Genomic DNA, 27,032 nt, shown 5'->3' with positions numbered 1-27,032 from the left:
GTCCATACTCAGAGCAGTGCCGTGCTCTGCAGAGAGCTCAGTTGCTGTTCCTAGCAGTTAATCCCAAGTCAACCAAAAGTCCCACTATTTGCTTTGGCCAGCTTTTTGACGTGCAAAGAGCACGTGGCAATACAAAGCTCTCATTTCTGGAATATTTTCCCTTGCTTTCACCTCTACTGACCTGCCTTCAAATTTCTAAAAGGACTAAAAGAGCTTGCAATGATCTGGAGATCATGAGCGTAAAACCTGAGAGACAATGAACTCAGTATTTAGATAGCCAGGAAAAGCTTCCGCTGCAGGGGCACAGGCTGCTACTTGCCTTCTCTGTAAGAAAACAATTTCAAACTTTTGCTGCCTTCATGTCTTCTACCTGAAGACAAGGCTTAGTAGGCTTAACAATGTTTTCTGTATAACAAATTTTGCTTGTGTGACTACTCTTTATTAGGATTTTCCTCCAAATAACTGAAAGAAAGAAGACATGAACGAACTGATCCCATCATATATATTAAACAATATCTTCGTTAACTGGTGCCATGTCTCCTTTTCCATGTCCTGCTCAACTCCGGCACAGAGTTCTGCCTACCTGAAATATCACATCTGTGCTTACTTTGAAAAAGCCAAGAGAAGCCAAGCTCCACTTGACTCTGGGTCAAAAATTATACCTCAGAGAGAATCAAAGTGGCAAGACCATTGGGGTGAACTTTAAAGGAGGTCATGACATCGTGTCCACTTGGGCACATCCGAGTCACTCAGCCTCAGCTCTTCCAATCTGTAAAACTGGAATAACTGTATTTACCCAATTCAGAGAGGCAGATGTGAAGGCTAATCAATAAAAAACATATCCATCATTACTTTTAAGACCACAAAAGCAGTAAGCAGGCCGGAGGACTCACTGATGCCTTTTAAATATAGAGAGTCTTACTAGTGAGTCCATCTTCCATATCCTTTTTCTTCCCCAAAAGAGAATGCATTGAGGAAGAGTTAAAACGCTGTTCACATTTTATCAGGGAAATGCAGTGTCCATGCAGTTACCTCATACGCTCTGTTATCAATCCCATGCAAGCCCAAGTATCTTTCAGAAAAGGCTGAAGCTTGAAAAGAAAAAAAGAAAACATCTCTTTCAGTCATACGTGAGTACACTGGTGCTTCTGAGTCAAATATTGCAAATGCTAAAGAGGATTTTTTTTCTAATGTCGCCTTAGTTGCACAAGCCATATTTCTGAAAGTTTTTGAAAATGCACTAAGAATATGTATGATACCACAGCCTTTCATTATCACCACGTACTTATGGTTTCTAAATAAGTCACAGAAGAGCCTTTTTTTTTTCCCTTAATGCAACCAAGATACGAAAGGAGAAGAGGAAGATCACTATCATGTTGTGTCTCTTTCTCCTTTCACACGGGGCCATCTCCACCAACAGTCTACGGCAAACTCCTGTTGGTCTCAGGACCTGTACAGGACCCGAAGACTGGCTTAACACCACTGACTTTCACGGCAGTCCCCTGATTTTCACTGGCACTAAATGCAAAGGGAACTGGTGTCCCTGACAGAAAGGACCACCATGTTCAGTGGAGTATTTGCAGCAGAGAGACGATGAGGTAGTCAGGCTGGACCACAACTCCCACGGATGGATGGTCCACTCAGGAAAGAAGCGTGTTCAAGGTGTCAGAGCTGTCAGAGGCTGGAGGGGCTTAGAGCCAATTCTCCTTTATTTAAAAGGAGTGAGTAATAAAAGTTATTTGGTTACTCTGCCCACAATGGCTGGTTCCACTGGTGCCAGCAAAATTGCTCTTGAGGAGGTAAAAAGGGTTTATGGCTAGTCGTAAGAAGACACACAACACAAAACAGGCAGGATCTTGGGGAGGAAAGAGAAGATAACTGGGAAAGGTTAGGGCAGAAACATAATTTATGGTCAGCAAAATCTGTGAGTTCTGGGGTGGGGTTTACCATATAGTTTGAAGTCTGTCAGTGGGGAAAGAGCAGCTCCGCAGGCAAACACTTGGTTCTCTTCACCGGCTGGAAGCATGTAAGTGCTCAGGTAGCCACCATAATCCTGGAACACAAAGAGGGCAGGGGCGTCAGCGGTCCTGCCGTGAGGCACTGCTGCTTTTTGGGTACAGAAACAGGGCAGCTGAGACATTGCAGCAAACTCTCGGCCATTATAGAGCTTTAACACCTTGCCCTGAAAAAACACGAAACAAGAGACATCTCCCTGGCTTCGGCAGGTGTGGCTGAAGATGAGCTCTATGCTCGTTGCACTCTGCTGAAGGCAGGAGGGTTGTGTGCCCAAGAGCTCGCCTCTTTGCATCCCACTTTATGGCTGCAGGCCTAATCAGATATGTTACCACTCCAAAATACCACCCCAGTCTTTCGTTATTTAAAATGGGCATCACAATTTCAACGTCTGCCGTCAGCCTGTTTTCACTGCAGAGATGCTGCTGTATGCGCAGCTCTCTTCGCCCACTCGAAGCCTGTATCTCCCACAATAAACAATTTCTACTCGCAGTCACATTCTCATTTCAAACCGTGTGTACTTTGCAATTGCAGTTTCCCAGCCGGGCACACGCTGTGGTGCGAATCAGCCTCAGAAATCAATATTGTTGTTGTACATTTGTACAGCTAGATCTACCCACATTCCCGTAGGCCTTAAGGGACAAGATGAAAATGAAATGAAAGGTTGAAAAGGGATAATATAATTAATTATCTGACAGCGTTTTCCTGACAAATAGTCACTTTCTGCACTTGGCAGTTAATTAAAAAAAACCCCATCATTGATGAATACATTGATAAAATGAAAGCTTTCATCTTTAACATCTCTGAGCAAGAAGCAGTCTATTTCAAAAATAAATAATAATAAAAAAGTCACCACTGACATATTCAATAAATCAGGATTCAGCTCAGCTGCTTAGCCACAGCAGCCAACTAGAACAGCACAGAGGAACAACAGGAAAACGTTACCTTCCCAAACACACCGACTCGCATTTTATCTATGTAATGCTCCTTCAGCATTGTCCTAGAACATGAAAAAGGAGAAACAATGGGTTAAAAATATTTTTGCCTTAGATACAGCAAGCATGGTGTGATTTTTTGAATTTGGGGTGGCCACAGAAAAATGATGTAGACAATCTAAATTCACACTGCTACATGCTGCTTTCACATGAGTTTCTGTTCCATTTAATCTTGCAACCTCTTGTGTTGGATTTGACCAAGCAAGGGCAACAAATAACCTGCACTACCTCTGAAAGTCATAATAAAGCTGATGCTATGGCACTACTCTGACAGTGTTTTCAGTGTGAGTATGTGCAGAATAAATCTAACAATATGGCAGGACTTGTCATTTATTGTTTTGCACAGTTTTTTCTGTTTTAAAAAGTTTAAGGGTTTAAAGATGGATTTTTTTTTCAACTGCCAGGCCAGCAAAATATTAATGTGAGAGCTGATATCCAAGCTTACTTGTTTGTAGCTGTATGACTGTACAGACCTAAAAATAAATAGGCTTTGAACATGTGATACAGATAAGTGTGCTCTAATTTAGCTCTGTTTAAGGCTTGGTTTTCTCCCTCTGCACTGGCTGGCATGAGCTCTCTCTCACATGCCACAGGTGTATGACTGCATTGTCCTTCCCTCCCATCTCCTTGCTCTACCCTACACACCATTAAAGCAGCCAAGACTAATGACAGTCTTGGGTTGATTATCAGTAATGAACTAATTTCTTCAATAGCAGTGTCATTCACCGGACAGCTTCCAGCTGATCCTTCTCTTCCAAAAGGCCCAGCCTCCTCTTAACCTCGTGCAGTAGCTTAGTGCCTTGGAAGCCACTCCCACGGCCGTCGAACTTCAGCACGATGGCGTTGTGAGAGCTGACCATGACGCTTTCCCACGTCACCTCAAACCTCTCCGTTACGATCTGGCTGCCAGGCGTCCCGTCTCTGAAACAGAAACAGTTATCAAGCTCATCAAGCAAAGGCAATGGCACCAAGCACGGGCCAAACACCCTCCCCGGGACAGTGAGCTTGCTGTGGGAATGGGGACCAGCACGCATCGTAGGGCAGGGTAGATTTTAAGAAGGGGACACCAGCCTCTGCAATGGTGATGGGCGCAAGGCTGGTTGTGTGGGGGTGGAAGCTGCAGGCTGGTTGCTCCCTCCCTCCTTCCACAGCAACTATCACTGTGCTGAGCTGAGCTTTGAACAAATCTAGCAAGCACATCACCAACTGGGTAGGTTGTGAGGTTCCTCCTGTGAGTAAACCAGAAGTCAGTTGATTTTTCCCTGTTTATATCTGCTCTAATCTATAGCTATTTTCTACAGGGATTTTTCTGGTGGAGGGGCTTCTGTGAGAAGCCTGGCTTTGGGGTGCGCTAGCACTGTCAAAATATGTTGGATGGAGCTTGCAGATGTTGATGGTCCTTTCCTTTACTGGCAAGCATTGGGGTTTCGTTTGCTGCTCCCATTCACCCAGCTCAGACCTTCCCTCTCCCACGGGGTTCTCCAGAGCGGCTGTAGGTGGAGCTGTCAATCACTTCTGTCACCACTGCTTCACAAAAGTACAGAGGGAAAGGACGCTTTTAAAGTGATAAAACGAACAGCTTCAAAATGCCCAGGTTGCCCCAAAATTGGTGGGTAAGGGGAAGAGGTGGGCAAAACTCCCTCTTCACCCTTCTGCTTAGGGTCCGATCCTGTACAGGGGAACTGTATTGACCCCATCTGGCCAGACAGCTCAGAAAAATCAAGAGATGGTGATGATGAGAAGTAATATTTTAGGACTGGGATTACTGTAGAGCCATGGGCACTTCCATCTACTTCTTGTCTTTTTTGGGGTTCTTGGAGACATCAGGCAACTCACTGCACGATTTTAATGTGCGTGTGACTTCAGTCATTTGCATTTATTCAGGCGAGACCCAGGCACATCCAGCTTCAGAGGCAGCCTAATCAAGTGTTGTTAGCTTGATGAGTACCAATCTTCCTCAAGCACTTGTATAATGAAGTACATTTTCTCTGCAGTAATTTTGTGATGTAACGACATGCTTATTGCAGAGTTTTTGTCCTTCATGGAGGGATGTGCAGGATGGTGTTCAGGCATTCAGCAGGCATTCATCACTTCTGCAGGAGGCTTTGCTCTCCTGGGGTGTTCCCCGGCGGGGAGCAAGCGATGCAGTGGGATGCAGCCAGGGGCAAGCGGGTTCTTCCAAGGTCAGTGACTTCCCTCCCCCAATTTCTTTCCAAATTGCCAGAAAAAAACCTCAGTAATGTGTATTATGATTACTAAATGTTGCATAAAGAAATACCCATCTGCTATGCCTGCCAGGAGGAAATCCTACCTACCTAATACAAATGCTAACATCGTGGAGATCTTCAAAGGTTTCTAGCTCTCTCTTTATTGTCACTTCACAGAACACCGGCATTTACATGGGAAGGATTGCTGCATGAGGGTGTCTAAAATTTAAGCTGCAGTAAGACTGACTGCATCCCACTCTAAAACTACCTGATAAGCGCAGGGTGAACACCCTAAGCACTGGGACAGAAAGTCAATGTCCATCTTTTATTCCCCCCCCCCCCCCCGTTTCTGCACCCCAAATTATTGAATTGCAAGTGTGTGTGTGGGACAACCTTACAAAATCCTACAATTTACTCTGCAGGATTTCACTAGGGCACCCTCCTGGGACCTGAAACCCTGGGCTCAAACACGGTAGAGAAGGAACCTACATCTAGCCTCTGCCAGCTCTGAGGCGAGACAGGGGTTAGGGACCAACATGCTGGACTTAGGTGCTAAAGCAGTCTGGCATTCATTGTATAAAATATATCTTAAACGGCTCAGATCGTGGCCGAGGTTTCCATGCTGCCGTAATAATGTGAACAGAAAGAAAGGACAAGTGAGAACTTACACGACCAAAAGCAAGGGGTAGTGTGCAGTGTCCGAAAAGGTTGCTGGCTTTAAGATCTGCATTGGCAATTCTAGAGGAAAAAAACCCAAACAAATAACAACATGTCTTCAGTGTGGGAATGCTGACATAAATCTAATAGATTTTTCTGGTGTTTTGGCCACTTATGAATAAGAACAAAATGGCATTTCATCAGTTGCACTAGTAAATAACACCTTAGGAACACAGATGCTGTCAAAGACAAGACCCATATTATGATAGCCGAGGTGACAAGAAATGTAAATTGGGAGTACAGCGCGAGCTGTTCAGTCATGCATCACTTTTACAGCATTCAATTAACATCTGGCAATAGCTGTAATTTTCTTTTTTTTGGCAGCTGGATGAGTGACACAGCCAGAAATCAATATTCCAGGGCAGCAGAAGAGGGGGAAAATGGGTGATGAACATGATAATTTAAAACCCAATTAAGTATGGTTCTGGGGGAGAGAGTAGGATTATTTTGGTATAATGGTGTGAAGGCAGATAGAGAAACATGTATTTTAATCCTAACTTCCAGAGGGCTTAATTTTGCTGTAAACCAGGAGGTAACTGTGCTGAAGCTCACGTCATTATACTGGTACTGAGTGAAGGACGTGCTCACCAAAGCTTCATTTAACTGCTTCCTACGGCTTCATATCGATAGCCAAAAACACGGCCATACAAACGTTTTCAGCATTAATGAGAACACATTTATTTTAAAAACGTTAACTACAATCCAGATTAGCAAAGGCCCAGCAATTAAATTGGTATTAGGAGCATTTTCAGTAGATTAATACACAGATTAACCGCGCGGTTTAAGTGGTTTGCTTTGCAATCATTGTCTGACACTCCGCCTAATTAGTTATTCCATCTGAATGCTAATAGCTGCAAATTGGATCAATGGCCCAGGGACAGCCAAAAAGGCCATTGCTTGACTTTAAATATAACTAAGAACTACGTGCAGTGTTCCCACGGCTGTTAAACCCAAAGCTTTGAAAATAGAAGGAGAGCACAGAACAGCCACACAGCTGCAGCCAGCTTGTATTTATTACACACACACACACACACATATTTTAGGTTAAATGACCAGAATCACATTTCAATGATACTTGCAGTTAAGAAATTTTACATCAGGCTGAGTTATTCCTAATAAACTGCCAGTGACACTATGAATGGGCTCACGGTGGGGATAGACATGATCTTTATGACGGGCTCCTTCCCCAACTTCTCCTGCCCATAAGGCCTGGGAACACACGTCCGTTCTTGTTATTTCATGCACTGATTTATGTTCCCAATGCCCATGTGGCAAGCAGAACATTTTAGGGCCATTATGAACCTTTTCAAATGGCAACTGTCTCTCAGCCTTTGCTTCACATTTTGTAACACCTGGCAATGGTGGAAATCAGTAACCTGCCATCCATCACACCTCGCTGCTTTCATTTCACTGCACCCGATCTGAGACGTGCGCTCCTTTTCGGCATGGGAAATATTACGGGTCGTACTTTGAACCCAGGGTTGTTGGGTTCTGGGTTTTTTTTTAGAGTGGCCACTATACACATAAAGTGGGATTTTTGAGAGCTATTGCACAACTCTGAGTATGTGGATTTTCCACATATAGGTAAGACACCTGCTTACAGCCAGAGGAGATGCTTTTTAGGTTGTTTCAGGTACAAGTGCAGAGACAGGCAGAAAATGCTTACATTTTAGCTGTTTGCCATTAGGCTTTTCTCTCTCTCTGTCCTCTGGCATATACACGGGGAATGACTGATTACACAGTGGTACAAATAATGCACCAGCTGCGGATATAAACTGCTCCAAGTTTCTGCCTTCCTTACTCCGGGTGAAATCTCTTTTGGCTTTTCTCATAAAGCTTTTTTTTTCCCGACCCTATCAAATGATATGGCTTTCTCAAAGAATCCTGAAGGACTCCAATGGGCAGTCGTTGGCGAGTCATCTTCATTCACTGCAGTTCAGTATTGTGTACTGAAAGGCTATAACCAGTGAGCACATACGGTGTCCCACTTCAAACTCATCTCAAATAATACACCAGTCCTTCTAGGGCAAATGCCTTGAACAATGGGGGCACCACACCGTGTCATTTTCTGGAGTGGCTTTTTCTCTACAAAGAAAATTTTTAAAGGAAAAAAACCCCACTCCTATCATTTTGCCTTTCTTCAGCTGCATTCTCATCAAATCCCAGCTCTGTAATAACCTCCTTATGTAGCACATCCTAAGAGAGTGCTTTGCAAACTGTGTGAGTTTATTGAGAGCCAAAGTCATTTTTCCTCCTGCCAGTCTAGCCAAGATGACTGTATCATTTCACAGCAATAGCAGGAAAAAAAGAGAAGGAAAAATAAGAGAGAGGAAAGGCACTACTTACTGTAATCGTCTATCTTGATTTCCATGTATTCTACCTTAGGCATTTGCCTGTCGTTCACAGTCAGCTGCACATTTTCATTTACCTCCAGTTCAAAAATTTCTGAAAGAAGAAGGACAAGATCACAAAAACTCTTGGCATTGTTTGTGAAAAAGCATTTTAACATTTTAGAGCCACCTTAATATTTGTAACACAAGTTTCCTTATGAAAAAATTCCCTTCCAGTCCTCACAGACGACTAATTCACTTAAGTTTTTGAAACCCCTTCCAGGTTCTGTGTGGTCAAAAAGCTATAATCCCCAAACCAGTGACATTCAGCTGATTTGCAGCAAATGGGAATGTGACCTTCTGTGTTGAGGCAGTACTATGGGTCGCAGTCAGACATCCACCTGCCATGCAAAGCTAGATATCAAATGAAGAAGTCCTCAAGTCTGTGCCCAAGTTACACATAAGAAATAGGGAAAAGCAGGGGATTATGGAGGGTTTCAGGACAAGGTTGTGCTGTGACATGAGAGAAAATCCATGAGAAGGAAAGCCATGGGGAGAGAAGAGAGGACAAAGATCATACAGACCTGCAACATCAAGTTCTGGAGCAGTTTTGGGTTTCAGAGTGTTTCAAGAATTGTTCATTTTGCTTGTGTGTTTTATCCATGGACTCTCAGACTGAAATAGAGGATTCCTTCACCCTTCCCAGGATTTAGCCTTTATTCCCCACATCCTGGCCATGTGTTCTAACTGCTGAGCCTCTTCTAGAAAAAGCAGCCACCTCCAACATCAGAAAGAGCAAGTCCTTCCCAGCTGGTAAGGAAAGGGTCCATCTTCAGGAGACATTTCAGGTTGTACGTCCTAGGCTGTGAGAAATGTCTCCCGGTGATGGTGAGGTTCCTGAACCCCGTGGAGAAAGCATTCAAGGGCCGGGGGGATCCCACTGGTGGCAGTGAATCCTAGTCTGAGGACCCCATTGCAGTGCTCATTCCTGTGGCACCAGGCTGGGGTTGAACCAGGGGGATCCGGGGCATTATCTCTGCCATGGGAACCCAAGGAGGGTTTGAGGTTTTGCAGCAAATTATGTGTTTCATTGACTGTAACTTCCCTTTTGAGACACACTGATAAATAGATGTGTAACCCCAGCTCCTCAAATCCTAATTATGGCACCTGATTATCATGCTGTCATTGCCCGTCTCTGCTGAATAGGCAGGCACGGCACAAAAACATGCCCTTCCCAGTTCATACATTTCACAGGTCTTTCAGCAATAGTATATTGATTCACTGACTATTCACCCTGCTTCTGAAAAGCCTGGCTCATCTCTATTGAAACCACAACCCCCACAAAAGTGCCAAAGCAACTGCCTATTACGTTCAGTTAAATATTAAGATTCTCATTTAATTATGGCACACACAAGTAGCTTTATCAGCAGAAAGGGGCTTGCTACGTAGGGGAATTTAGTCAAGCCGTTTTATTTGTTCATATAATTGCATTCACAGAAAGCCAGGAAGACTGTGGAGGAAATAAAAAAGATTGGCATATCTCCTAAAGGACTTTCTTTTCTGCTTTAGGACCACAGGGAGCTTGGGTCTGTGGAGTACAAATGGTCATTGCTTAATTAAATGTAAGTACGCTATAATATTCAGTGCAACTCACTATTATCAGATTATTGCAGAATACAGAGGCAAACTCCCTTTATAGAGTAATGGGCTCATATTAAATAAGTAAATTCAGCAACATGCAACTGTCAGTTGCCCTTTATTCAAAAGCAAAAGAATGAAGGGGAGAAAAGGAACCAGGGGAAATGCTAATCATATGCAGAAAATCATGAATTTCTGTAGGGGATGCGTTCTGTGCATGACTAGACCGAGTTCTCTATGAAATAAATGCTACACATACATATCTGTCAAAATAAAACTAGACTCAGTGTGGTTTATGTTACTTTTTCAAGACCTTCTGTTTTATAGTATCCCTCATTTTATTCACCTAAAAGTATTTTATAAAACTATACAGGAGGCTATAACACAGTTCATGACAGCACTATCCTGCACATGCTCTTATAGCCAGTCAGCCGTCTCCATGTGTACGGTAAAATTCAGTTATTGTGTTTAAGGGGGGGAAAATAGAAAGTAAATTTGGCGCTGCAGGTCATAACTGACTCTCCTGGCCCTATGGCAACACCCTCTGGAGAGCCTTGTGGGCATCGCCGGAGTTGCTCCGGAGTTACGCTCAGCAAGGGCACTGCCAAGCCCAGGTCTCTGCTGGGAAGAAGAAGAGCTGATACACCCTTGTGCACAGACTGAGATGTGAGCAGTCACCGGTGCAGAGAGACTGGAAAGCCAAAGATCTCTCTTGCTGCCCTTACAGGACAGTCATGGAACAGTATATTGCGTTAACCTAACTTGTTCCAGGATACTGCTAAATTTTATGCATGTCTTTCTCTGCAAAGGAACATTTTAATTGGAAGGATGGAAGGATAAATTAGAGTTAAATCTACAATACATCTCATTAACAATATTGGACACTGTTGACATGAGATGGAACACTACTGAGTATTTCTCTTTTAATGGTAAAGGATACAATATGCCACAAATCTGATTTTAAGTTTGATTTTTAAAAATTCACTCAGAATTTGGGATTGCACTCTACACATCCTGCTTACAAGCAAAACTCTTCTAGGAGAGGTAAGGGCTTGAAATGCGTGTTGCCAGCAGCAATTGAGAAAATAGGGAATAAAACAGTGAACACAAAGAACCTGTATAAAGCAAGATTAATTCTGTACTTTTTTCTTACATGTCCTGGTGCCACAGGAGTCTTTACTTTGACACTTACCACCTTCAGGTGGAAATGAAGCAGCTCAGCATTTCACAGAAAATCTTTAATGTGAGACCCAAATTCCCTGGTTTTCTCTGCTCCTTTGCAGAGACAAGAGCAATGAGTTGCTGTAAATTCAGTTAAGTGAAACTGATATCTGATAAACTGGCCACGTACAGAGCAGCTAGAATAAAGGTGTTGCTTATTATTTGGATCCTAGAAATGCCTGAAGTCCCTAGTTGCAGGTTAAGGCTGTGCTAAACTCTACATTAAAATGAAAGATAAGGGTCTACCATCAAAGTGACAGGAGCAGATAAATCTTGGTTTCACATAAGACTCAGTCCCACACCCTGCTATGAAGTCTCCTGAGACTCATAAAAGAGAGAAAGTGGCACCTTGGTTTAAGACCCCCGTAGATAAGGGACAGAGAAAGGCTGTCTGAGGCTTTCTGCCACCCTGACTTGGGCTAAAAAATTGATCTTTCTTGATGTATTGCTACAGGTGTGAAGGAGGAACCCCAGAAACTTCATGGCTCTCTGAGCTCTACAGGGAGTCCTAACCAGTCTGGTAATGGCTATGTCCAGTACCAAAGCTTTTGAAGAAAAAAGACTTTATTTGGAATAATTCCAATTTCACACTGGTGTAGATGTGAATCATTAGCATGAAAAAGCCTTAACAAACAATAAGTGCTACAGTCCCCATGAACAGATCAGGAAACCAGGCAGAGGTACAACTTGTGGGACTTGCTCCTCTGCGTTATCTCTTTCAACCTGGTAATATCTATCAGAGTGATTTATTTTTTTTTGGAAAATCATAGACTAAGTTAATATTTCTTATTTTTGAGTAGGGCATAAATCAATATTTGTGAGAGACTAACAAAAAGAGAGAGGGAGATCTGGCCTGTGCAGTTTTTAAGGAAGTTGATAACAAACATGATGCCTGAACCACTGTCTTCATACCCCAAACAGAGAGCTTTTGTGATGGCAGCACCACATCTCTGCAAGTCCCTCTGACTTGAAGAAGACTTGCATGTAGGGATAGTCTGGGCCAGTCTAAGTTTACCAAAGAGGAGCTACAACTCAGGGTCCTGCCTGGCTACTTTTCCCTCAAGAATTGCAAGGCTCAAACCCATTCTTACTCTGTGCATCGGTTGTGTTGTGGACAGTCACCATCGGGACTCGGGGACCTTGAAAAGAAGAAAAGAACTCGGTTAAATATCTACCGAAGCACATACAGACGCATGTGAACCTGGTTTTGAATTCCATGGAGCTGAAGACTCCTGAGACTCACTTTCCATGCAAGAGTAATCTAAAAAGCAAATCACCCTGGTATTAGAAAGAGTCTATGAATAAATGACAGTACTGTAGACTTGAAGACTTGAGAGGTTTCAAAGCCCTTTCCCAACGGACTGCTAAATGCATCTTTCTCTAATTTGTAAACTTTATAATTAGCACAAACACAATTAAATCACTTGCTTTTAAAATTATTCTAATGACACGCAAACATCTCAGCACAAAGCATTTACATTTTGTATGCTATGGATAACTGTTGCTGTTTGCAAATGTTTTGGTTTTGCTGTTTGTTTGGTTTTTAAAATGAATTAAACACCAGTGTGGCTCTCACACTAAAAGAGACCACATATGCTGTCTTAAAATGCAGCATTTGGGTATTGAAATCAGTCAGTATTACAGAAGAAGATTATCATTGCTATGCAATGCACTTGAGTGAACCACAGAATTCACCACTGTAGGATGCTACAGTCTTTTGGAGGCTATAGCCTTCAGCACAGGGTGCCGTAGGATGCCACAGTCGTTAGCACAGTGATCTGTATTCAACTTCTTGTTTGGCAAGTCACCGAGGGGATGACTGATAGAAAAATGGGATGGTACATGAGATTAGGTTCCTTTTGTAGCTGTCAGCTTCTTTCTCTCTGTTTTTCAATTATCATCTGCTGACGGCTCTTGGAGACATGATGCTGGGCCAAGACAAGCTTCAGTCTGACCCAGTACAGCTACTCATATGTTACTGCAGTACCTGTTCATAGCTCTTCCAATGAGTTTGAAGATACTGTTCAGGAAGGTGGAAGAAGCACTGCAATGATGAATTGCTTAATTCTTAACCTCAGAGATAGCAGTTATCTTACTTTTCTTCTCCTTCCTCATAATGTAATATGATGCAGCACACTGCCAAGTCCACCACTAAACCACTAAGCGTCACATCTACACTCTTTTAAATACTTCCAGGGATGGCGACTCCACCACTTCCCCAGGCAGCCTGTTCCAATGCCTGACAGCCCTTTCTGTGAAGAAGTTTTCCCTTATATCCATCCTAAACCTTCCCTAGTGCAACTTGAGGCCGTTTCCTCTTCTCCTGTCGCTTGTTATTTGGGAGAAGAGACAGACCCCCACCTCACTCCAACCTCCTTTCAGGTTGTTGTAGAGAGCGATAAGGTCTCCCCTCAGCCTCCTTTTCTCTAAACAACCCCAGTTCCCTCAGCCACTCCTCAGAAGACTTGTGCTCCAGACCCCTCACCAGCTTCATTGCCCTTCTCTGGACACTCTCCAGCACCTCAATGTCTGTCTTGTAGTGAAGGGCCCAAAACTGAACACAGTATTCAAGGTGTGGTCTCATCACTCTTCATGACAGGACCTCTCTTTTGTATATACTGTATTTCCAGTTCAAACTTAGTATGCAATGAGGGTGTGCAGACAGTGGGGATGGCAAACTTTGGGTCCATCTATATAAAAGACCCATGGAGGAAATGTTAGAAATTGTGTTTCATACTCTCTCAGGCTCTGACAGCCTGGTGGCATGCTGCTGGCATGCAAGGGAAACCTGCTGTTGAACTACATTGAATATCAAAATTCCCAAATTTTTTTAAGCTTCAAAATTAAGACAGTTTAAAAAGGCTTGATATTCACTGACATTAAAGTCCCTTTAAGATGTCTTAAGTCCTTCAAGCTACAAGCAAATCCTCACCGGTCATGTGCACCAGCTGGCTGAGCAGAAGTCCCTCAAATGCTGTAACTGACAGTGTGCACACAAATGGCAACAAAAATGGGTTACTGAGAGTCATTCATACCGGTTTGGTAAGTGAAACAAGTTCTTTAGAGCAAGACAGACTTTACGGCAGTATAATTGTGTCAATGGTTTTCCCCGTGCTGCCAAGAAACCATATCCCATTGCATACAATCAAGAGTGTTTAATGTAGACCTTACCTATACAGAGAAGAGGTAAAAAAAGGTTTTATTTATAATTAAGCTGACTGATATAGCAGCCTGAGTTCTGTTTCCTAGTAATTGAGAATTTTCTTCACTAACAATACAATTCCTTTGTTTGCACCATTTTCTTTGAATGCAGCTAAATGAGTATAATGCACAGAGGAAAACTGCATTTTACTCACCAGGATTTAGCTGAATTTACCTTCCTACTAGCAATATACATTGATTTGCTGACCATATTTATTTATAAATCTCCTCTGCTTTTTCCCTGCAGTCCCAGAAAAGCAACAGACCTAATAAACAATTCATCACGGGCATGATAAAATCATCACTGAAAATAAAAGGAATCCTCCCAAATGACTTCAATGGGAGCTAGAGCAGCCCTTTAATTAACACAAAAATGCCTAACAAAAAGAAAGGAGTAAAGAGAGAAATACAATGCATATAATCCTTTCATTTTCTAATTTATTTTTCCTTTTTGTGTTGGCACTGGAAAAACTGTGAGAAACTAATAAATAAAGAAAAAAGCCAGTATGTAGTTTAGAAAATTCCATGTATAATATATCGCGTTTCCTTAGTCTGTCACTACCTTACTGTCATCTCCCCCAATCAATATTTTAAAGTGAGGTCCCATACAAAGATATTCAGTTTGAGGTAATACCAAATAAAAATATTTTTAAATGTGCATCAGTATCCTTGAAAAAGTAGACTTTTGAGTTGCTCAATTTTTATTTTTCAACAAATGAGGAAAAATTGTAAAGGCAAATCCACAGAGTAGAATCATCAAGTCTGTAAGAAACATTACTCTCGACATTAAATATTCCCAATGATGACATTCCAGTTAATCAATGCATTTCACTTGTGAGCGGGTTGAAAGTCATTAAGAAGAAAAATAACTTTTTTTAGGAGTGATGTAAATTGCTTACTTCAATGCCAATTTTTAAAGTAAAACAACATAGTTACATGCTACGCTGTGTCTTTTATTACACACACATCGAAAGTCTTTTAACACTCACAAGTTGAGTGCCTAACGCCTGACAGGGATAGAACAAAATTCTTGAAATTAGGAAGTGTATATTCATTAGCTGCCTCCCATACTTTATTTTTAAACCTTTAACGGTGTGACAGTCCCATTACACATGCCATCTGGTAAATGCCATCCACTGTCATTTGCGGATCTGAGAGTGAAACCTAATTTGTTCAATGAACTGCTGGGAGCTGACAGAAGCAGAGCGAGGACATCCTCTGCTCCGTGTCTCCTCTCTCCAGAGCCCTTCCAAACGGGCTTTGATTGGGACTCCTGAGCCCTGGCACATTCTGCTGCTTCTGTTCTTTAATCAGAGCTGATGAGCGCCTGGGTCTACACGTCCCCCTTGGAAACTTTGCAAACGCTCTGCCTCTTGCTTACAGAGGTCCTGAGTGCACGTGAGCATCAGGCGCAGGCTGGATTTAAGCATTTGCTCGTGCTCCTGGCAGAATAAAACACAAAGTGCTCCACTTTAAGAAAATGAAGCAGATACAGAGCTGTTCTGCCTCTGATGTGAAAAGGTAAGAGAAGCCCAGCACACGCTCTATCACCTGGGTGACTCTTCCCGAAATCACGGACAGGTCACTTTCTGGCATGACAAGGGGATGACGATGCTGTTGGACTTCTTCCCCCGGCCCTGGCTGCAGAGGGGCGGTTACAAGCAGGGCAGTGGTATGCCTGGAGGTGTGGGACCTGGAACTGCCGCTCCCTGCCACATTCCCCAAACTTTTTAGGATGCTGGGTGGCACCGTACAGGCTCTGTAACCCTTTTATCCCTCTCTGCATCCCTCTGTCAGGAGCGGGATGGGGTGCGCTGGAGCATCATCAGCTGGAACCACTTCACCTGGCTTGCAGGCTCCGCTCCCCTCTCCTCTGATCCAGCTTCACACCAGCTCACTCCACTAATGTGACAGCAGTTTTAACGCTGCTGCTTTATTTATAGCTTAAGAGAAAGGAGCAAATCTATTGACAGGAGAACTTCTGTGTGTATAGACATACTCTATACATTCCTGGATAAACACATAGTTAATAATGCTGCATAAATCTCTAGTTACAGGAAGGAGATATTCAGTTAAAACAGCTAAAAGCCTGGCTTTATCATAAGGCCTTTGACTTTAAAAACTGTATTGTCATTATCCATGCTATAAGTAAATTAAGCCATATCCCTATAATGACATGGGCAAGTTTATCAGCAAGGAAGTACTACCCGCCATGATCTGAAAGGGCACAGAAACTCAGTGCCGGAGTAATTTGACAAGAAAGATCATTGGCTGTGGCTTGTCAATTTTTAAAGCAGCTTTCATTATTATTTCCAAAAAGGTTATACTTAAACACTATCAGAAAGAAGTAACTCTTGGTATTTAGATGGTGAGGTACAGACTTCCAGAACAAAAATGGAAAATCACATGATTTTGAACAAAATATTTACCAGATATTTGTTTTGTAATACTTTCAAGAGAATATTCCACGGAATTCCTGATCTTTTCATGCTCTAAACAGCACAGGGAATTATATCAGTTGCCACTTTAAAATGAAAGTAGTGATTATGAAAAGAATATTAAGCAAAATTGCAAAAAAGGTAATAAAAGTTATATAAGTGTTAAAAAGGGGAAAAAAGAGGAATTGTCTTATTCTTCTCATCCATATTCTCCAAGGCTTCCATGTGGCAGATAATTTCAGACCAGAAGCTAAATTCACAGTGTGTAAACAATGAAAATTCAAATACTCTCTGCCAGCGCCACCAGCATATCTCTTAAGCGCTGATGAATGATGTAAAAGAGCAGCTGCGAGCAATGGGAGCTGAGCGGGTCTGGCTCTGCACAAGTGAGATAATTGGCAACAGCCATCTCTGTGTACAGATTCCAGATCTCTTTATTTGCTAATCCATGAATTATTTATACGTGCTGCATAAAGTTCATATGTTGGGGTGATATTATCAGCCTAATAAATAAAGACATGGGGAGTTCTGTGAACTGCTGCTCACAATTAAAATATTTTTCCCATTTACAGTATTTCCCGGTCTATGCTACAGACAGATGTTCGTGCTGTTTGCTTTGGCAACCTTGTTGACACAAACATCAAACAGATTTGTGCTGCTATTCACCCTCCCCAAGGCATTTAATTTTTTAATCTAATCTTGACTTCCTCGAATGTAACTTGTCTTGTAAAATAATCAATACTGTCTTGTTCTCAGGCAACACGCAGGATCGCACAAACCACACCGATAGCACTGCTTGTTTCTGCCCTGTCTGATACTAGTAATAAATTTCATGCTTACTTTATACAGAGCAGAAATAAATCTGGTTGTTCTGAGGCGGCTTCAGTTAGCAGTGTCTAGAGGGCAAATAAGCAAGCGATTTGTCTTTAATTATACCACACAGAATAGCTCCAATGAGTTCTTCAAAAGGTTGCTTGAGTAAATAAGCGTGGTCAGGTCCTAAGTTTGTTCCATGGGACTCTGAGAGGTGCTTACAAGCAGCGGTGTGGGAAGTTGGGCTGACACTAACCAGCTCTGTCCTACTGTCTGTCCTATGGTCACTCAAACACAGAAACACGTGGGACCTCTGGCTCTGAGAAGACCCACCCTTAGTTCTTCAGGTAATTCTGTGTTATAAAAGTATTGACAAACACCCTCTAAATATAACTCTGTTTTCGTTGATGTAATTCCTACTGGTGTCTCACTCTTCTGGGAGGAACTGCGTACATGACAAATTCTTGCTCTGAGTTGCCATGTGCTTAATTTTGCTCTTTGTACTATAAATTTCTTCCACTACAGCCCTGCCACTCAGCCAGCTTCTCCAGGATTTCCCTCTGCCTTCTGATGATGCTTATCAGCTTTGCAGTCTTAACAAATTCCATTAGCTGCGTCCAGCTTTGGGTTCCCAGGCTGCCAGGGAGCAATCTAAGTAAGGTCATTCCCAAGACCAGCTCCTAATGAACCTTGCTGCTGATCTCCAATTAGCCTGATATTTCTCTTCATCATAATCATTTAGCTGGTACTTAACCTTCCCTTATAATTCTTCCACTAATCCTCATCCTCTCCTTCTTAATTAATATCATCCAATGAGGCATCACATCGAGTGGGCTGAGCGAAAGCTTTTCCTTCCTTTCAGAGGCTTTGGCTAAGGTTTTCAAAACCCTTGATGCAATAATGCATGTGGATGGTTCCAAAGAGAAATGTGGAAAACCTATGACCTCCAAGAAACATTCCAGGTACATTCATCCATTGTGATCAGCTTTAAAAAGAGGTAGATTAGGAGAATTTGCTTGCAGAGATCCTGAACCTGATAGTGCACCGTGACTGTGTACCTGGAGACATAAGTACCAGAGGCAGGAGAGAACCACTCCAGCTCATGTGGGGAGCACTGTCTTCCCAAAAGGCTACGGTATTTTGTTGCAGTATGCTGGTTTAGATCTATGGTTGGAAGAACAAATCTGAACAGAGAAATCCCCATACCCAATTTACCCAACTTTCTTTTTCCAATTTCTGTTCTATTTCCTGCTGTTCCTAGTTGAATCTCATGAACTTAAGTTTTTATTGGATTAGTATATGCTAATCTCAAGAAAAATACCATAAGTGGAGGAACATACCTGACATTTTTTGTATTCCCTGTCTACCCTGGAAAGTTTCTGGATAACACAGGGTGCCCAGGAAGGTTGTGCACTCTCCATCCTTGGAGACTTTGGCAGACATGGCTAGACACAGCCCTGAGCAACCTGGTCTGATCTCCTCTCTGACACTGCTTGGAGCAGGAGGTCGCACTAAAGACTTCCTAAGGTCCATTCCAACCTGAATTTTCCTATGGTTTTGTGATTCCATGATTAAAAAGTATCACAAGTGGCAGTGCCATCATGATGGAGAGACTGCGTAGCCATGTCCTGGTAGAGCTGTGGAAGGGGAGGAAGAGCATTGCAGTCCCTGTTACTCCTCCCAGCTCCTTTAATACACATACTGCTGATATATTCAAGGGAAAAAGATCTTTTCTTGTAATCGCAGCATGAAAGGAAATACACTCTTCTCAGTGCCATTTACAACTCATTAACACTGACAGAATAAAACCCCGTTGCATATTTTGTGTTTATTCCATTAAAAGCCTAATATAAATTGATTTAGATAATCTCAATGTATTCTTTTCCATAAGTAAAATTCTCTTGCAACAAAATAATGATATCCTAGCTAGTTAAGTTATAACTGATGCTGGATATTAACTTTTTTTTTTTTTAAATAAACAAACCCATAAATAACATTGCTTCACATTGTCTAGTTATTAAGCTGTTTTCCTCTCGTGAGTTCTCAGGTTTTAATATATCCTTAATGTACTGACTGCATTAATAAGGGACTAAACAAGTACCATGCAAACAGAAAACAAAAGCCAGCAATAAACCTTGCAGCTGGGCCAGCTGGCAAACAAGGTGAGAGAAGCAGTTTTCCTTAGAGGAAGCTTTAAATCTTGCGGGGTGGTAACATCTGTACTATCCGCTGCAGAATAATGAGTTCAACCAAGGTCGCTCATATAGCTGGAAATAACACACATGCACCCTAGTCTCAACATGCAGGAGGTCACTGCCTGATTTGTGAAGCTTCATTATTTGAAGCATCGGAGGAAGGCTCTTGTCATGGTCATTTATCTCCTATGAGTGGAGTTCAGATAAAATTTTATATGTAGGGAATGACCAAATGACAAGAACCCTGGCTGTAAGCAGATGATAGATCACCTTCCTCTGGGCAATGCCAGACAGCTCATATTTACAAGAAAGAATCAAAATGAAAACAGGATCAAAGCATGTAAAAGCAAGGAACACATAGCGCTTTGCAGAATCGGTAATTTTAAAGCAGATTATAGGACTTTGGCTTTCACTCCACAATCTTTGTTTTTCATGCACTGGAAATTACAGGTGTTTTCTCTTCATTTTATGATTAAATATTCACGCATTTTTTTCCCCACTTATTCTATATCACTGAGTATTTATGGGTACTTTACACTGCATTAAAAATGTATAACAATACAGTGAAATATTTTATAACATAAACGAATGGTCTACTTAAAGGAAGACAAACTGTGATTGGAACATCTACAAAACCCACCATTTTAATTAATCTCAGACTACTTTAATAACTACGTTGTTAACAGCCGATAGAAAAGAAGTTCTCTTTCAAATTCCAAACCACTAATAGCATCCAATCTTTGCCGGAAGAAAAAGCTCTTGTGGCACCTTCTGTTTGTGCAAAAGGCATTTTTCATACCAGCCTACTATTTTGAAGTCATACGAACGTGTGAGGGGGTGAGAACGAGCACTCCCCATCCTGCCATTACCCACGGGATTTCTGACCCATGAACTGCACACAAAGGAGTTGAGACACAAGAGCCAACCTCGGCTGTTAAGTAAGAAAGGGAGTCAAGTGAATGCAAATGTGAATTATATAGTAATTATAATATAAATAGGACTCAGAGATTAAGTCTGAGCATGCTTTCAAACAGCAGAAACTAATTTAAGCTTCATAAGCCTCAGGAAAAGTTCCAAAAGGTCACAGTTTGCCTGGAAGCACTAATTACAGCCTCCCGCTACTGAGTATACAAAAGCCCAAGCGTTTTGGTAATCATCCTTGTATAGGAAACCATTCTGGTCACAACAGATAACAGTCACCCAGTGACCCAATATGGGAGCAACCACCGGGATTGCCTTCCAGGCACGAGCACGGCTGCTGTGCTCATTTAGCATTCGGCTGTGTGGGAACCCGCACCCACGCTCTTGGGTCACGCCTGGTTCCTGGGGGCCGTTATGGCATTGCGGGACATTTAGCTGCACTTCAGCGTTACCTCCATGTTTCTTGCGCATCTTGGATTTTGTCAGCCAGATGTTTTGGCTAGGACGCCTGGTTTGTGTAGCAGCACAAAGGTGGCACGCTCTTGGGGATTGCCTGTCCTGCTCTACCCAGAAAGACACCACCATGTTCGGACCCCCATGGCACAGAGTATCAAACATCGGCTTTTTGCCCCTTGCTGTAGAGCCCGGATCCAGGCCAAGGGCAGCTCTGACGGTTCAGAAAATCTGAACACCCATGAGCTGTAAGAAGCAAACCTTTCTGTTGAAGCGTATTATAACACTTGCTGTGATGGAAAATAATGTAACTCTGGGCCAACAGATTAAAACCATAATCTATTTTTTAATAACAGAGAATATAGATACCCTCTACTCTGGGTTGCAGCAGCCATAAGATGAAGTCATCAAATGGCCTATAAAATATTCCCAAATCCTCGCTCTGTGGTTGCCTAAAAAATTTAAACTTGTGTTGTCCACTTCCAACCCCGCCTCGGCCACTTGGTCCCATCTCAACATTTCCCACTCCCTTGCGCGATCAGAAATGTTAGTACAACCATCCAGCAAAATGACAGAACAGCTTCTAAAACTGTTCCCAGCAGAAAAATAATATTATATTTAATTTTCATTCAGTTCAGTTCCTGGACCCAGATCAGAGTGAACCTATCTGTAGCACTGGCAGCAGACTGGTGAAAAAGCCTCCAGGGTGGACAGAGGATGGAGTTGTATCTTTCAATGGCAGCACTGACTGTCTTCCAGCCCTTGCAGACGTACAGAGCCGTGGTCCTCCAAGTCATACTGACGAAAAATATGATAAGGTACTTTACAGGGGTTTATTGCATTTCACAGCAAGGCGAGGTGGGGCAGAGAGAGGCATGATCTGTCGGGACAGTAGGTAGAAACCACCGTCCCCTGAGCCGCCTCCTCCTGGTCATCACCTGTGAGCTATCGCTTATGGCACCTGCAGTAAGGAAAGTATTGAAAGTTGGCTCTCAGCCTTGGCTGGGGTCTTCAGAGCTGCTGACATGGCTGCGCTGAGGTGTGGTGGCAGCGGGTGCATACCCCATCAGTAAAACCCGGGAAGCAACTTTCACATTTGTTTAAACCAGGGTGCACCTATTGCGTTTCTCTGTCCATAGGCTCTTGACTTGGTTAATAAAACTCCTTTTTAGTGCTAGCAGTTATTTCAGCATCTAATTAAGTCTCTTTAGACTACCTCAACGACATCATTTCTTATGATCCTCACCAAAGGTCACCTGAATTGCCAGGCTCTGGCCCTCTTAGCAGGACAAGCTGCACTTAGAAAGCATTTACTTGAATTTCAGTAAGAAGTGCTTTGGAGACTCTCTAAGATGCTTTGCCATTACCACGATGGGTAGTTTTATGATATTATTAGTTGATGCTAAACCCACATGCTTCAGAAATATTGCCAGGCAGCAGGCTTTCTACCTAACTAAGTTTAAGTATGGATTAAATGTAGATATTTCCCCTCTCTGCATTTACTGTTTGTTTCAGGCCCTGGAGTGAGATACTCGTACCCACAGCAGCAAGCTTTCCCCAGCCACCTGCCAGAGATGCCGCAAGCCACGTGAAGTTGTTACCTGGAGAGGATAAATAGGAACTTTATATTCTTCCTCTCTCAAAAGCTAGAAAAAGAGTTTCTACCGTTTTAAACTGGGTGTCATCAACAGAAAACACTCCTAATGAAACACTCTGCCTGTAGCGTTGGACAAGCAAACACTTCTTTCCCTGTTCAAATCCTTCTTAGAAGATCAATACTTTTATATCGCCCACAAGGAGCAAATTGCCCACACATACAGGTCTAAGGACCCTCCAAACCGAAAGAGCCGCAGGATGATATTCCCCCTCACGGCTGCACTGGGTCTCTTTTATAGCACACTCATGGTGCTATAAAAACAGATAATATATATAATGATGTGCTTTCAGCCAAAACGGGTTATTCTGTTTTTCATAATTGCTTTACTGCTGCTATGGCTCAAAATTCAATCCCTCATTCAGGAGATCGTTGCCTGTCTCGGAAGGTGCTGAGTGATGCTAGGGTGGCACGGGAGGCTGGGCTTGCTGGGGTCCCATCCCGCAATGCACCGAGGGGCTCCTCCGCTGCTCTGTATCCCTCCAGCTCCCACCACGGCCGGTGGAAGTTAAGAGCATCCTGCACCTGGGAGGACCAGCCCCGCACTTATTAAGGCCTGTGATGTAATTACAGAGTAGTTATTGAATTACTATTGAGACGAAGCATCGGGTAGTGTTGTGAGCTAACAGCAAACATGTGCAGCCATGCCTTGTTAACTCTTCACTACGGGATGATTTAATCATTTTACATGCTGGTTTTGTTCTGGGAGCGCTCTCCTGCATACTAATAGCTGAGTTTCTGCTAGGAAGGTTTCTCTGCAGTGAAGAGATTGAAGATTCACTGAATCTTTCAAAACCACTCTGGTAATTTATCCCTCTAGGAGCCTCTATGCCCCTTATTGTCACTGCACATCTAAGCATTGCAGTCAGTAATGGATTTTATTTTCACAATACCTCTAGGAAGCTGGAATTACAAGACTTGCTTGAGTTCTCTAAAGGAGCTTCTGACAGAGAAAAAAACCAACCCGTGTGTCCTAACTAGCTGCAAAATGCTCATTAGGACTTCTCGGACCACTTTTACCAAACGGGCCTTTGAACTCTCCGTGTCTAGATACGGGCCAACAAATTAAAACAACTATTATAAAAGCCACCTGTTTGTATGTATATGTATCATAGGTGTCCGCATTCAGCTCAGGATTTAGAGAATCCAACAGTACTATACCAATAACATGATTATTTCGTTATAGAAAGGGAACAAAGCAATCAATCCACCTACTTTTTGAAGATATATTTGCTGAAATATTGAGTTTTATAGTCCATAAATAGCCAAAGGCAATATAGGGAAATAGCCAGGGAAGAGCTAAGTGGCACACTTTCATTATTGCTTGCACTGAAGTTTACCTGAGCATAACGACTACTAAGAACAATCTAGTTCCAGGAATGCTACTGATGAGGCTGTGATATGCAAGATCTCCATGTGATATGTAAGGCAACACATGAGCGATGTCGTTACGATTTGTGGACAAAATGTTGCTTTATGAACTTGTGCTTTATGAGTGGTAGACATCTTACATCGGTTTATGGCTCCTGGCATCTGCTTATCCATAGTTAGTATAAAAAATCTCCGTCTCTCGATTTTTCATGGCTTTCCAGGGATGGTAGGTCTGGCCCAAATGGCACAGGTTAAAAGGTCTGATTAAATGAAGGAACTGAGAAAGATGTACAAAGAGGTTCATTATTCTCCTACCCGAAGGCATGAGGCAACCTCTAATTGCAGGAGCTGGGCAGACATGGGTACATTATTGCAAAAATCCTGAAGAGGGTAATTATGCACCATCCACTGATGGAGACAGGCTAGCGCTGGCTAGGCACAGTTCTGGTCTGTTCCAGTAGCCAGTGGTGCTTTTCCTTGGAGTGCTGCCTCGCAATATGAGGGAGGAAATGGGGGTCACAACACTTGACTTAAGATGTAGCCATAGGCAAACCACTAATTCTCGCTGTACCTCTGCTCCCCACTCGCTAAAAGCATGAAAATGATCATCTGGGGAAAGGCTGCAAAGGGCTTTGCATAGCTTTCCATAACTCGAATTAAACACTTAGCGCAGTATTTATTTTACCAAGCATAAAACTTCTGTTCCCTCTTCCCTGTATCCTGATAAATCTCAATATAGGATTACCCTGAGATATTAAATAAGATGAAGCTCTTCCTGTTCAAAGTGACACAGATGTACAAACTACTGCCGTAATGCCTCTGTGATGATCCCATGGCCCCCTCATATTAATGGAGAAACTGAAGCAAAACGTGGTTTGATTCACTCATGGTGAAAGACAAATGTCATGATCTTGTTTACCGAGGCAGAAAGAATTCACACGCTTTTATTCAGAAAGCAAGTCCCTAGTAGTAGAAACTCCCATTTTTTTGTGATGAATATGACAGACAAAAATTTCTTATGAGTGATATGCTAGAACTAGTACATTTGTGTGAAGATATTTTTTGATTAAAACTCACACCTCTAGGATTTTATGGGATTTTCAGGGAAAAAAGTTCCCCAAACTCGACGTTATAGAAAGTGCAGATGAAACTGACTGAATCCATAAGAAGATGGGCAAAATAAAATTTTACTTTGTTACAGTGAAATTCAACAACAAATCCAAGCACTTTGGTTTTAATTTATCTTTTCTTGGGATGCATTCAAGCCTGGCTAAATTATCTGGTAATCCCATGAGAGAATGGAATCCTAGGATATTTTCCAAAACACATATCCTTAAAAAAGACAAAGTCTTTATGCAGTAATGGCATCTAAGTACAGCCACAATACTAGAAACAATGCCCAGAATTCTGTGTTTATTCACATTAAAAAAATAAAATAAAATAAATCATGGGTTTTAAATCCTTGAGCCGATGCTGATGGTAATGGCGCTGGATGCCGGCGTTTCAGAGGATGCTCCCACCCACCCAGCTGCTGGCTGAGCTCCTCTCAGGCTGCACAGCACTGGGCTATGCAGCACACGAGGCAGCGTTAATGACCCACTTTTCCCACTTTTCTGACCACCTCCAGCCTCCTTTAAAATTTCTTTTGGACAGCAGTGCTGGCTAGCGGGTTTTAGTAAAAAGCTCTTGCTACATTATTAAAGGAAAGCAGGAGAGATGCTAGTTAGCAATCACTCCCCGTGTTTAGAAAAACTGCATTGATCAAGGGCATGAGCCCTGTTTTGAATCTTGGTCCCAGCAAACATAATTGCTGAGCTGATGCATTCTCCTAAAGCAGCCCTCATTATAAATTAATGATTTCTCTTATTGCCCTTTGTAACTTAGACTCGCCTACACTAAAATGTTCTGTGTATGTGGTATCCTCCAGAAGCGTAACCATACATTTCAGACTTGGACCATCTGTGTGGGCAGGAGCTGGCTCTGCGACATCATCAGAGAGCAGAAAAATCTAGATTTTTTAAATGATCCCAAAATGTGGTTTTAGACTTCTCCATACTGGAAGGCTGAACCTTGCTAAATCATGCTCTGGACTCTGCGGTGTTAAAATGTGATTAAAAGCGAGGTCAGGACAACCTGCCACAAAGTAGAGCCAGATGAACTTGTTGAAACTTGCTAGTGAAGTGCTGACTCCAGTAAATATCTGGAAAATAAACCTAATAAGTGGGAGCAGCAAGTAACGCTCCAAAGTGTTCCCATGTCCAGATGGTGTTTCCATATTCCACCAAGAGGGAGGAAAAAAGATACTTAAATTCTTAAGAAACTGTTTAAGGAGCTAAGAAGTTTATAGCTGCATGCTGCCTCTACAAAGAATAAACTTGCAGCACTTGTCTTTAAAACTCATAAATACACAGACAGAAAGCATTACACGTACAATGGTAAGAGGAAAGTGACTCAGGATATTGCTAATCTGATTGCATTGCTTCTTCATTAGTATCAACCAATCCCAAAGAAAATCCTTAAATTGCAATATTTTCCTACTATGTGCTTTTGCATCACTTGTTCTCTGTTTATGGGACTGAACCAGGATTTTATCTGGCAGGACCTAAGAGCTATAAATCCTATTTTTAACGATTTCCCAGGCCTATAGGCATCCTTCAGCACTGTAGGGGCAGTAGTTACAGGGCTGTTGTCATTGTGGCTGCTGGCTCAGAGGACATACCTGGGGAAAAGCAGATGTATACCCAGATAAATCCCTTTCCTGTTGGTTCTTTAGGTATTTTATCAAGCACAGCTCAGTTACAACATATCATTTTGCTCTACAGCTACAAAATTGCCTGCTAGGAAAGGCAGAAATGACTTCATTCC

General features: G+C 42.4%; 1 protein-coding gene across 1 annotated transcript in view; it reads right to left on the bottom strand.

The window, feature by feature from the left end:
- DPP6 (dipeptidyl-peptidase 6) overlaps positions 1-27,032 on the bottom strand; it is a 261,890-nt gene that overhangs the window by 3,833 nt on the left and 231,025 nt on the right. Inside the window, exons 17-23 of the mRNA XM_009886773.1 lie at positions 12,213-12,260; positions 8,279-8,377; positions 5,884-5,953; positions 3,735-3,929; positions 2,959-3,013; positions 1,948-2,053; positions 1,033-1,091 (exon numbers count right to left, since the gene is read on the bottom strand). Of these exons, the coding sequence (XP_009885075.1) occupies positions 1,033-1,091; positions 1,948-2,053; positions 2,959-3,013; positions 3,735-3,929; positions 5,884-5,953; positions 8,279-8,377; positions 12,213-12,260 (632 nt within the window). The remainder of the gene's footprint in view (positions 1-1,032; positions 1,092-1,947; positions 2,054-2,958; positions 3,014-3,734; positions 3,930-5,883; positions 5,954-8,278; positions 8,378-12,212; positions 12,261-27,032) is intronic.

Source organism: Charadrius vociferus, unplaced genomic scaffold (genome assembly GCF_000708025.1).
Source record: "Charadrius vociferus isolate BGI_N301 unplaced genomic scaffold, ASM70802v2 scaffold255, whole genome shotgun sequence".
Taxonomy (NCBI): Eukaryota; Metazoa; Chordata; class Aves; order Charadriiformes; family Charadriidae; genus Charadrius; species Charadrius vociferus.
The sequence above is the reverse complement of the archived record's forward strand: the minus strand, read 5'-3'. Positions and strand labels throughout refer to the sequence as shown.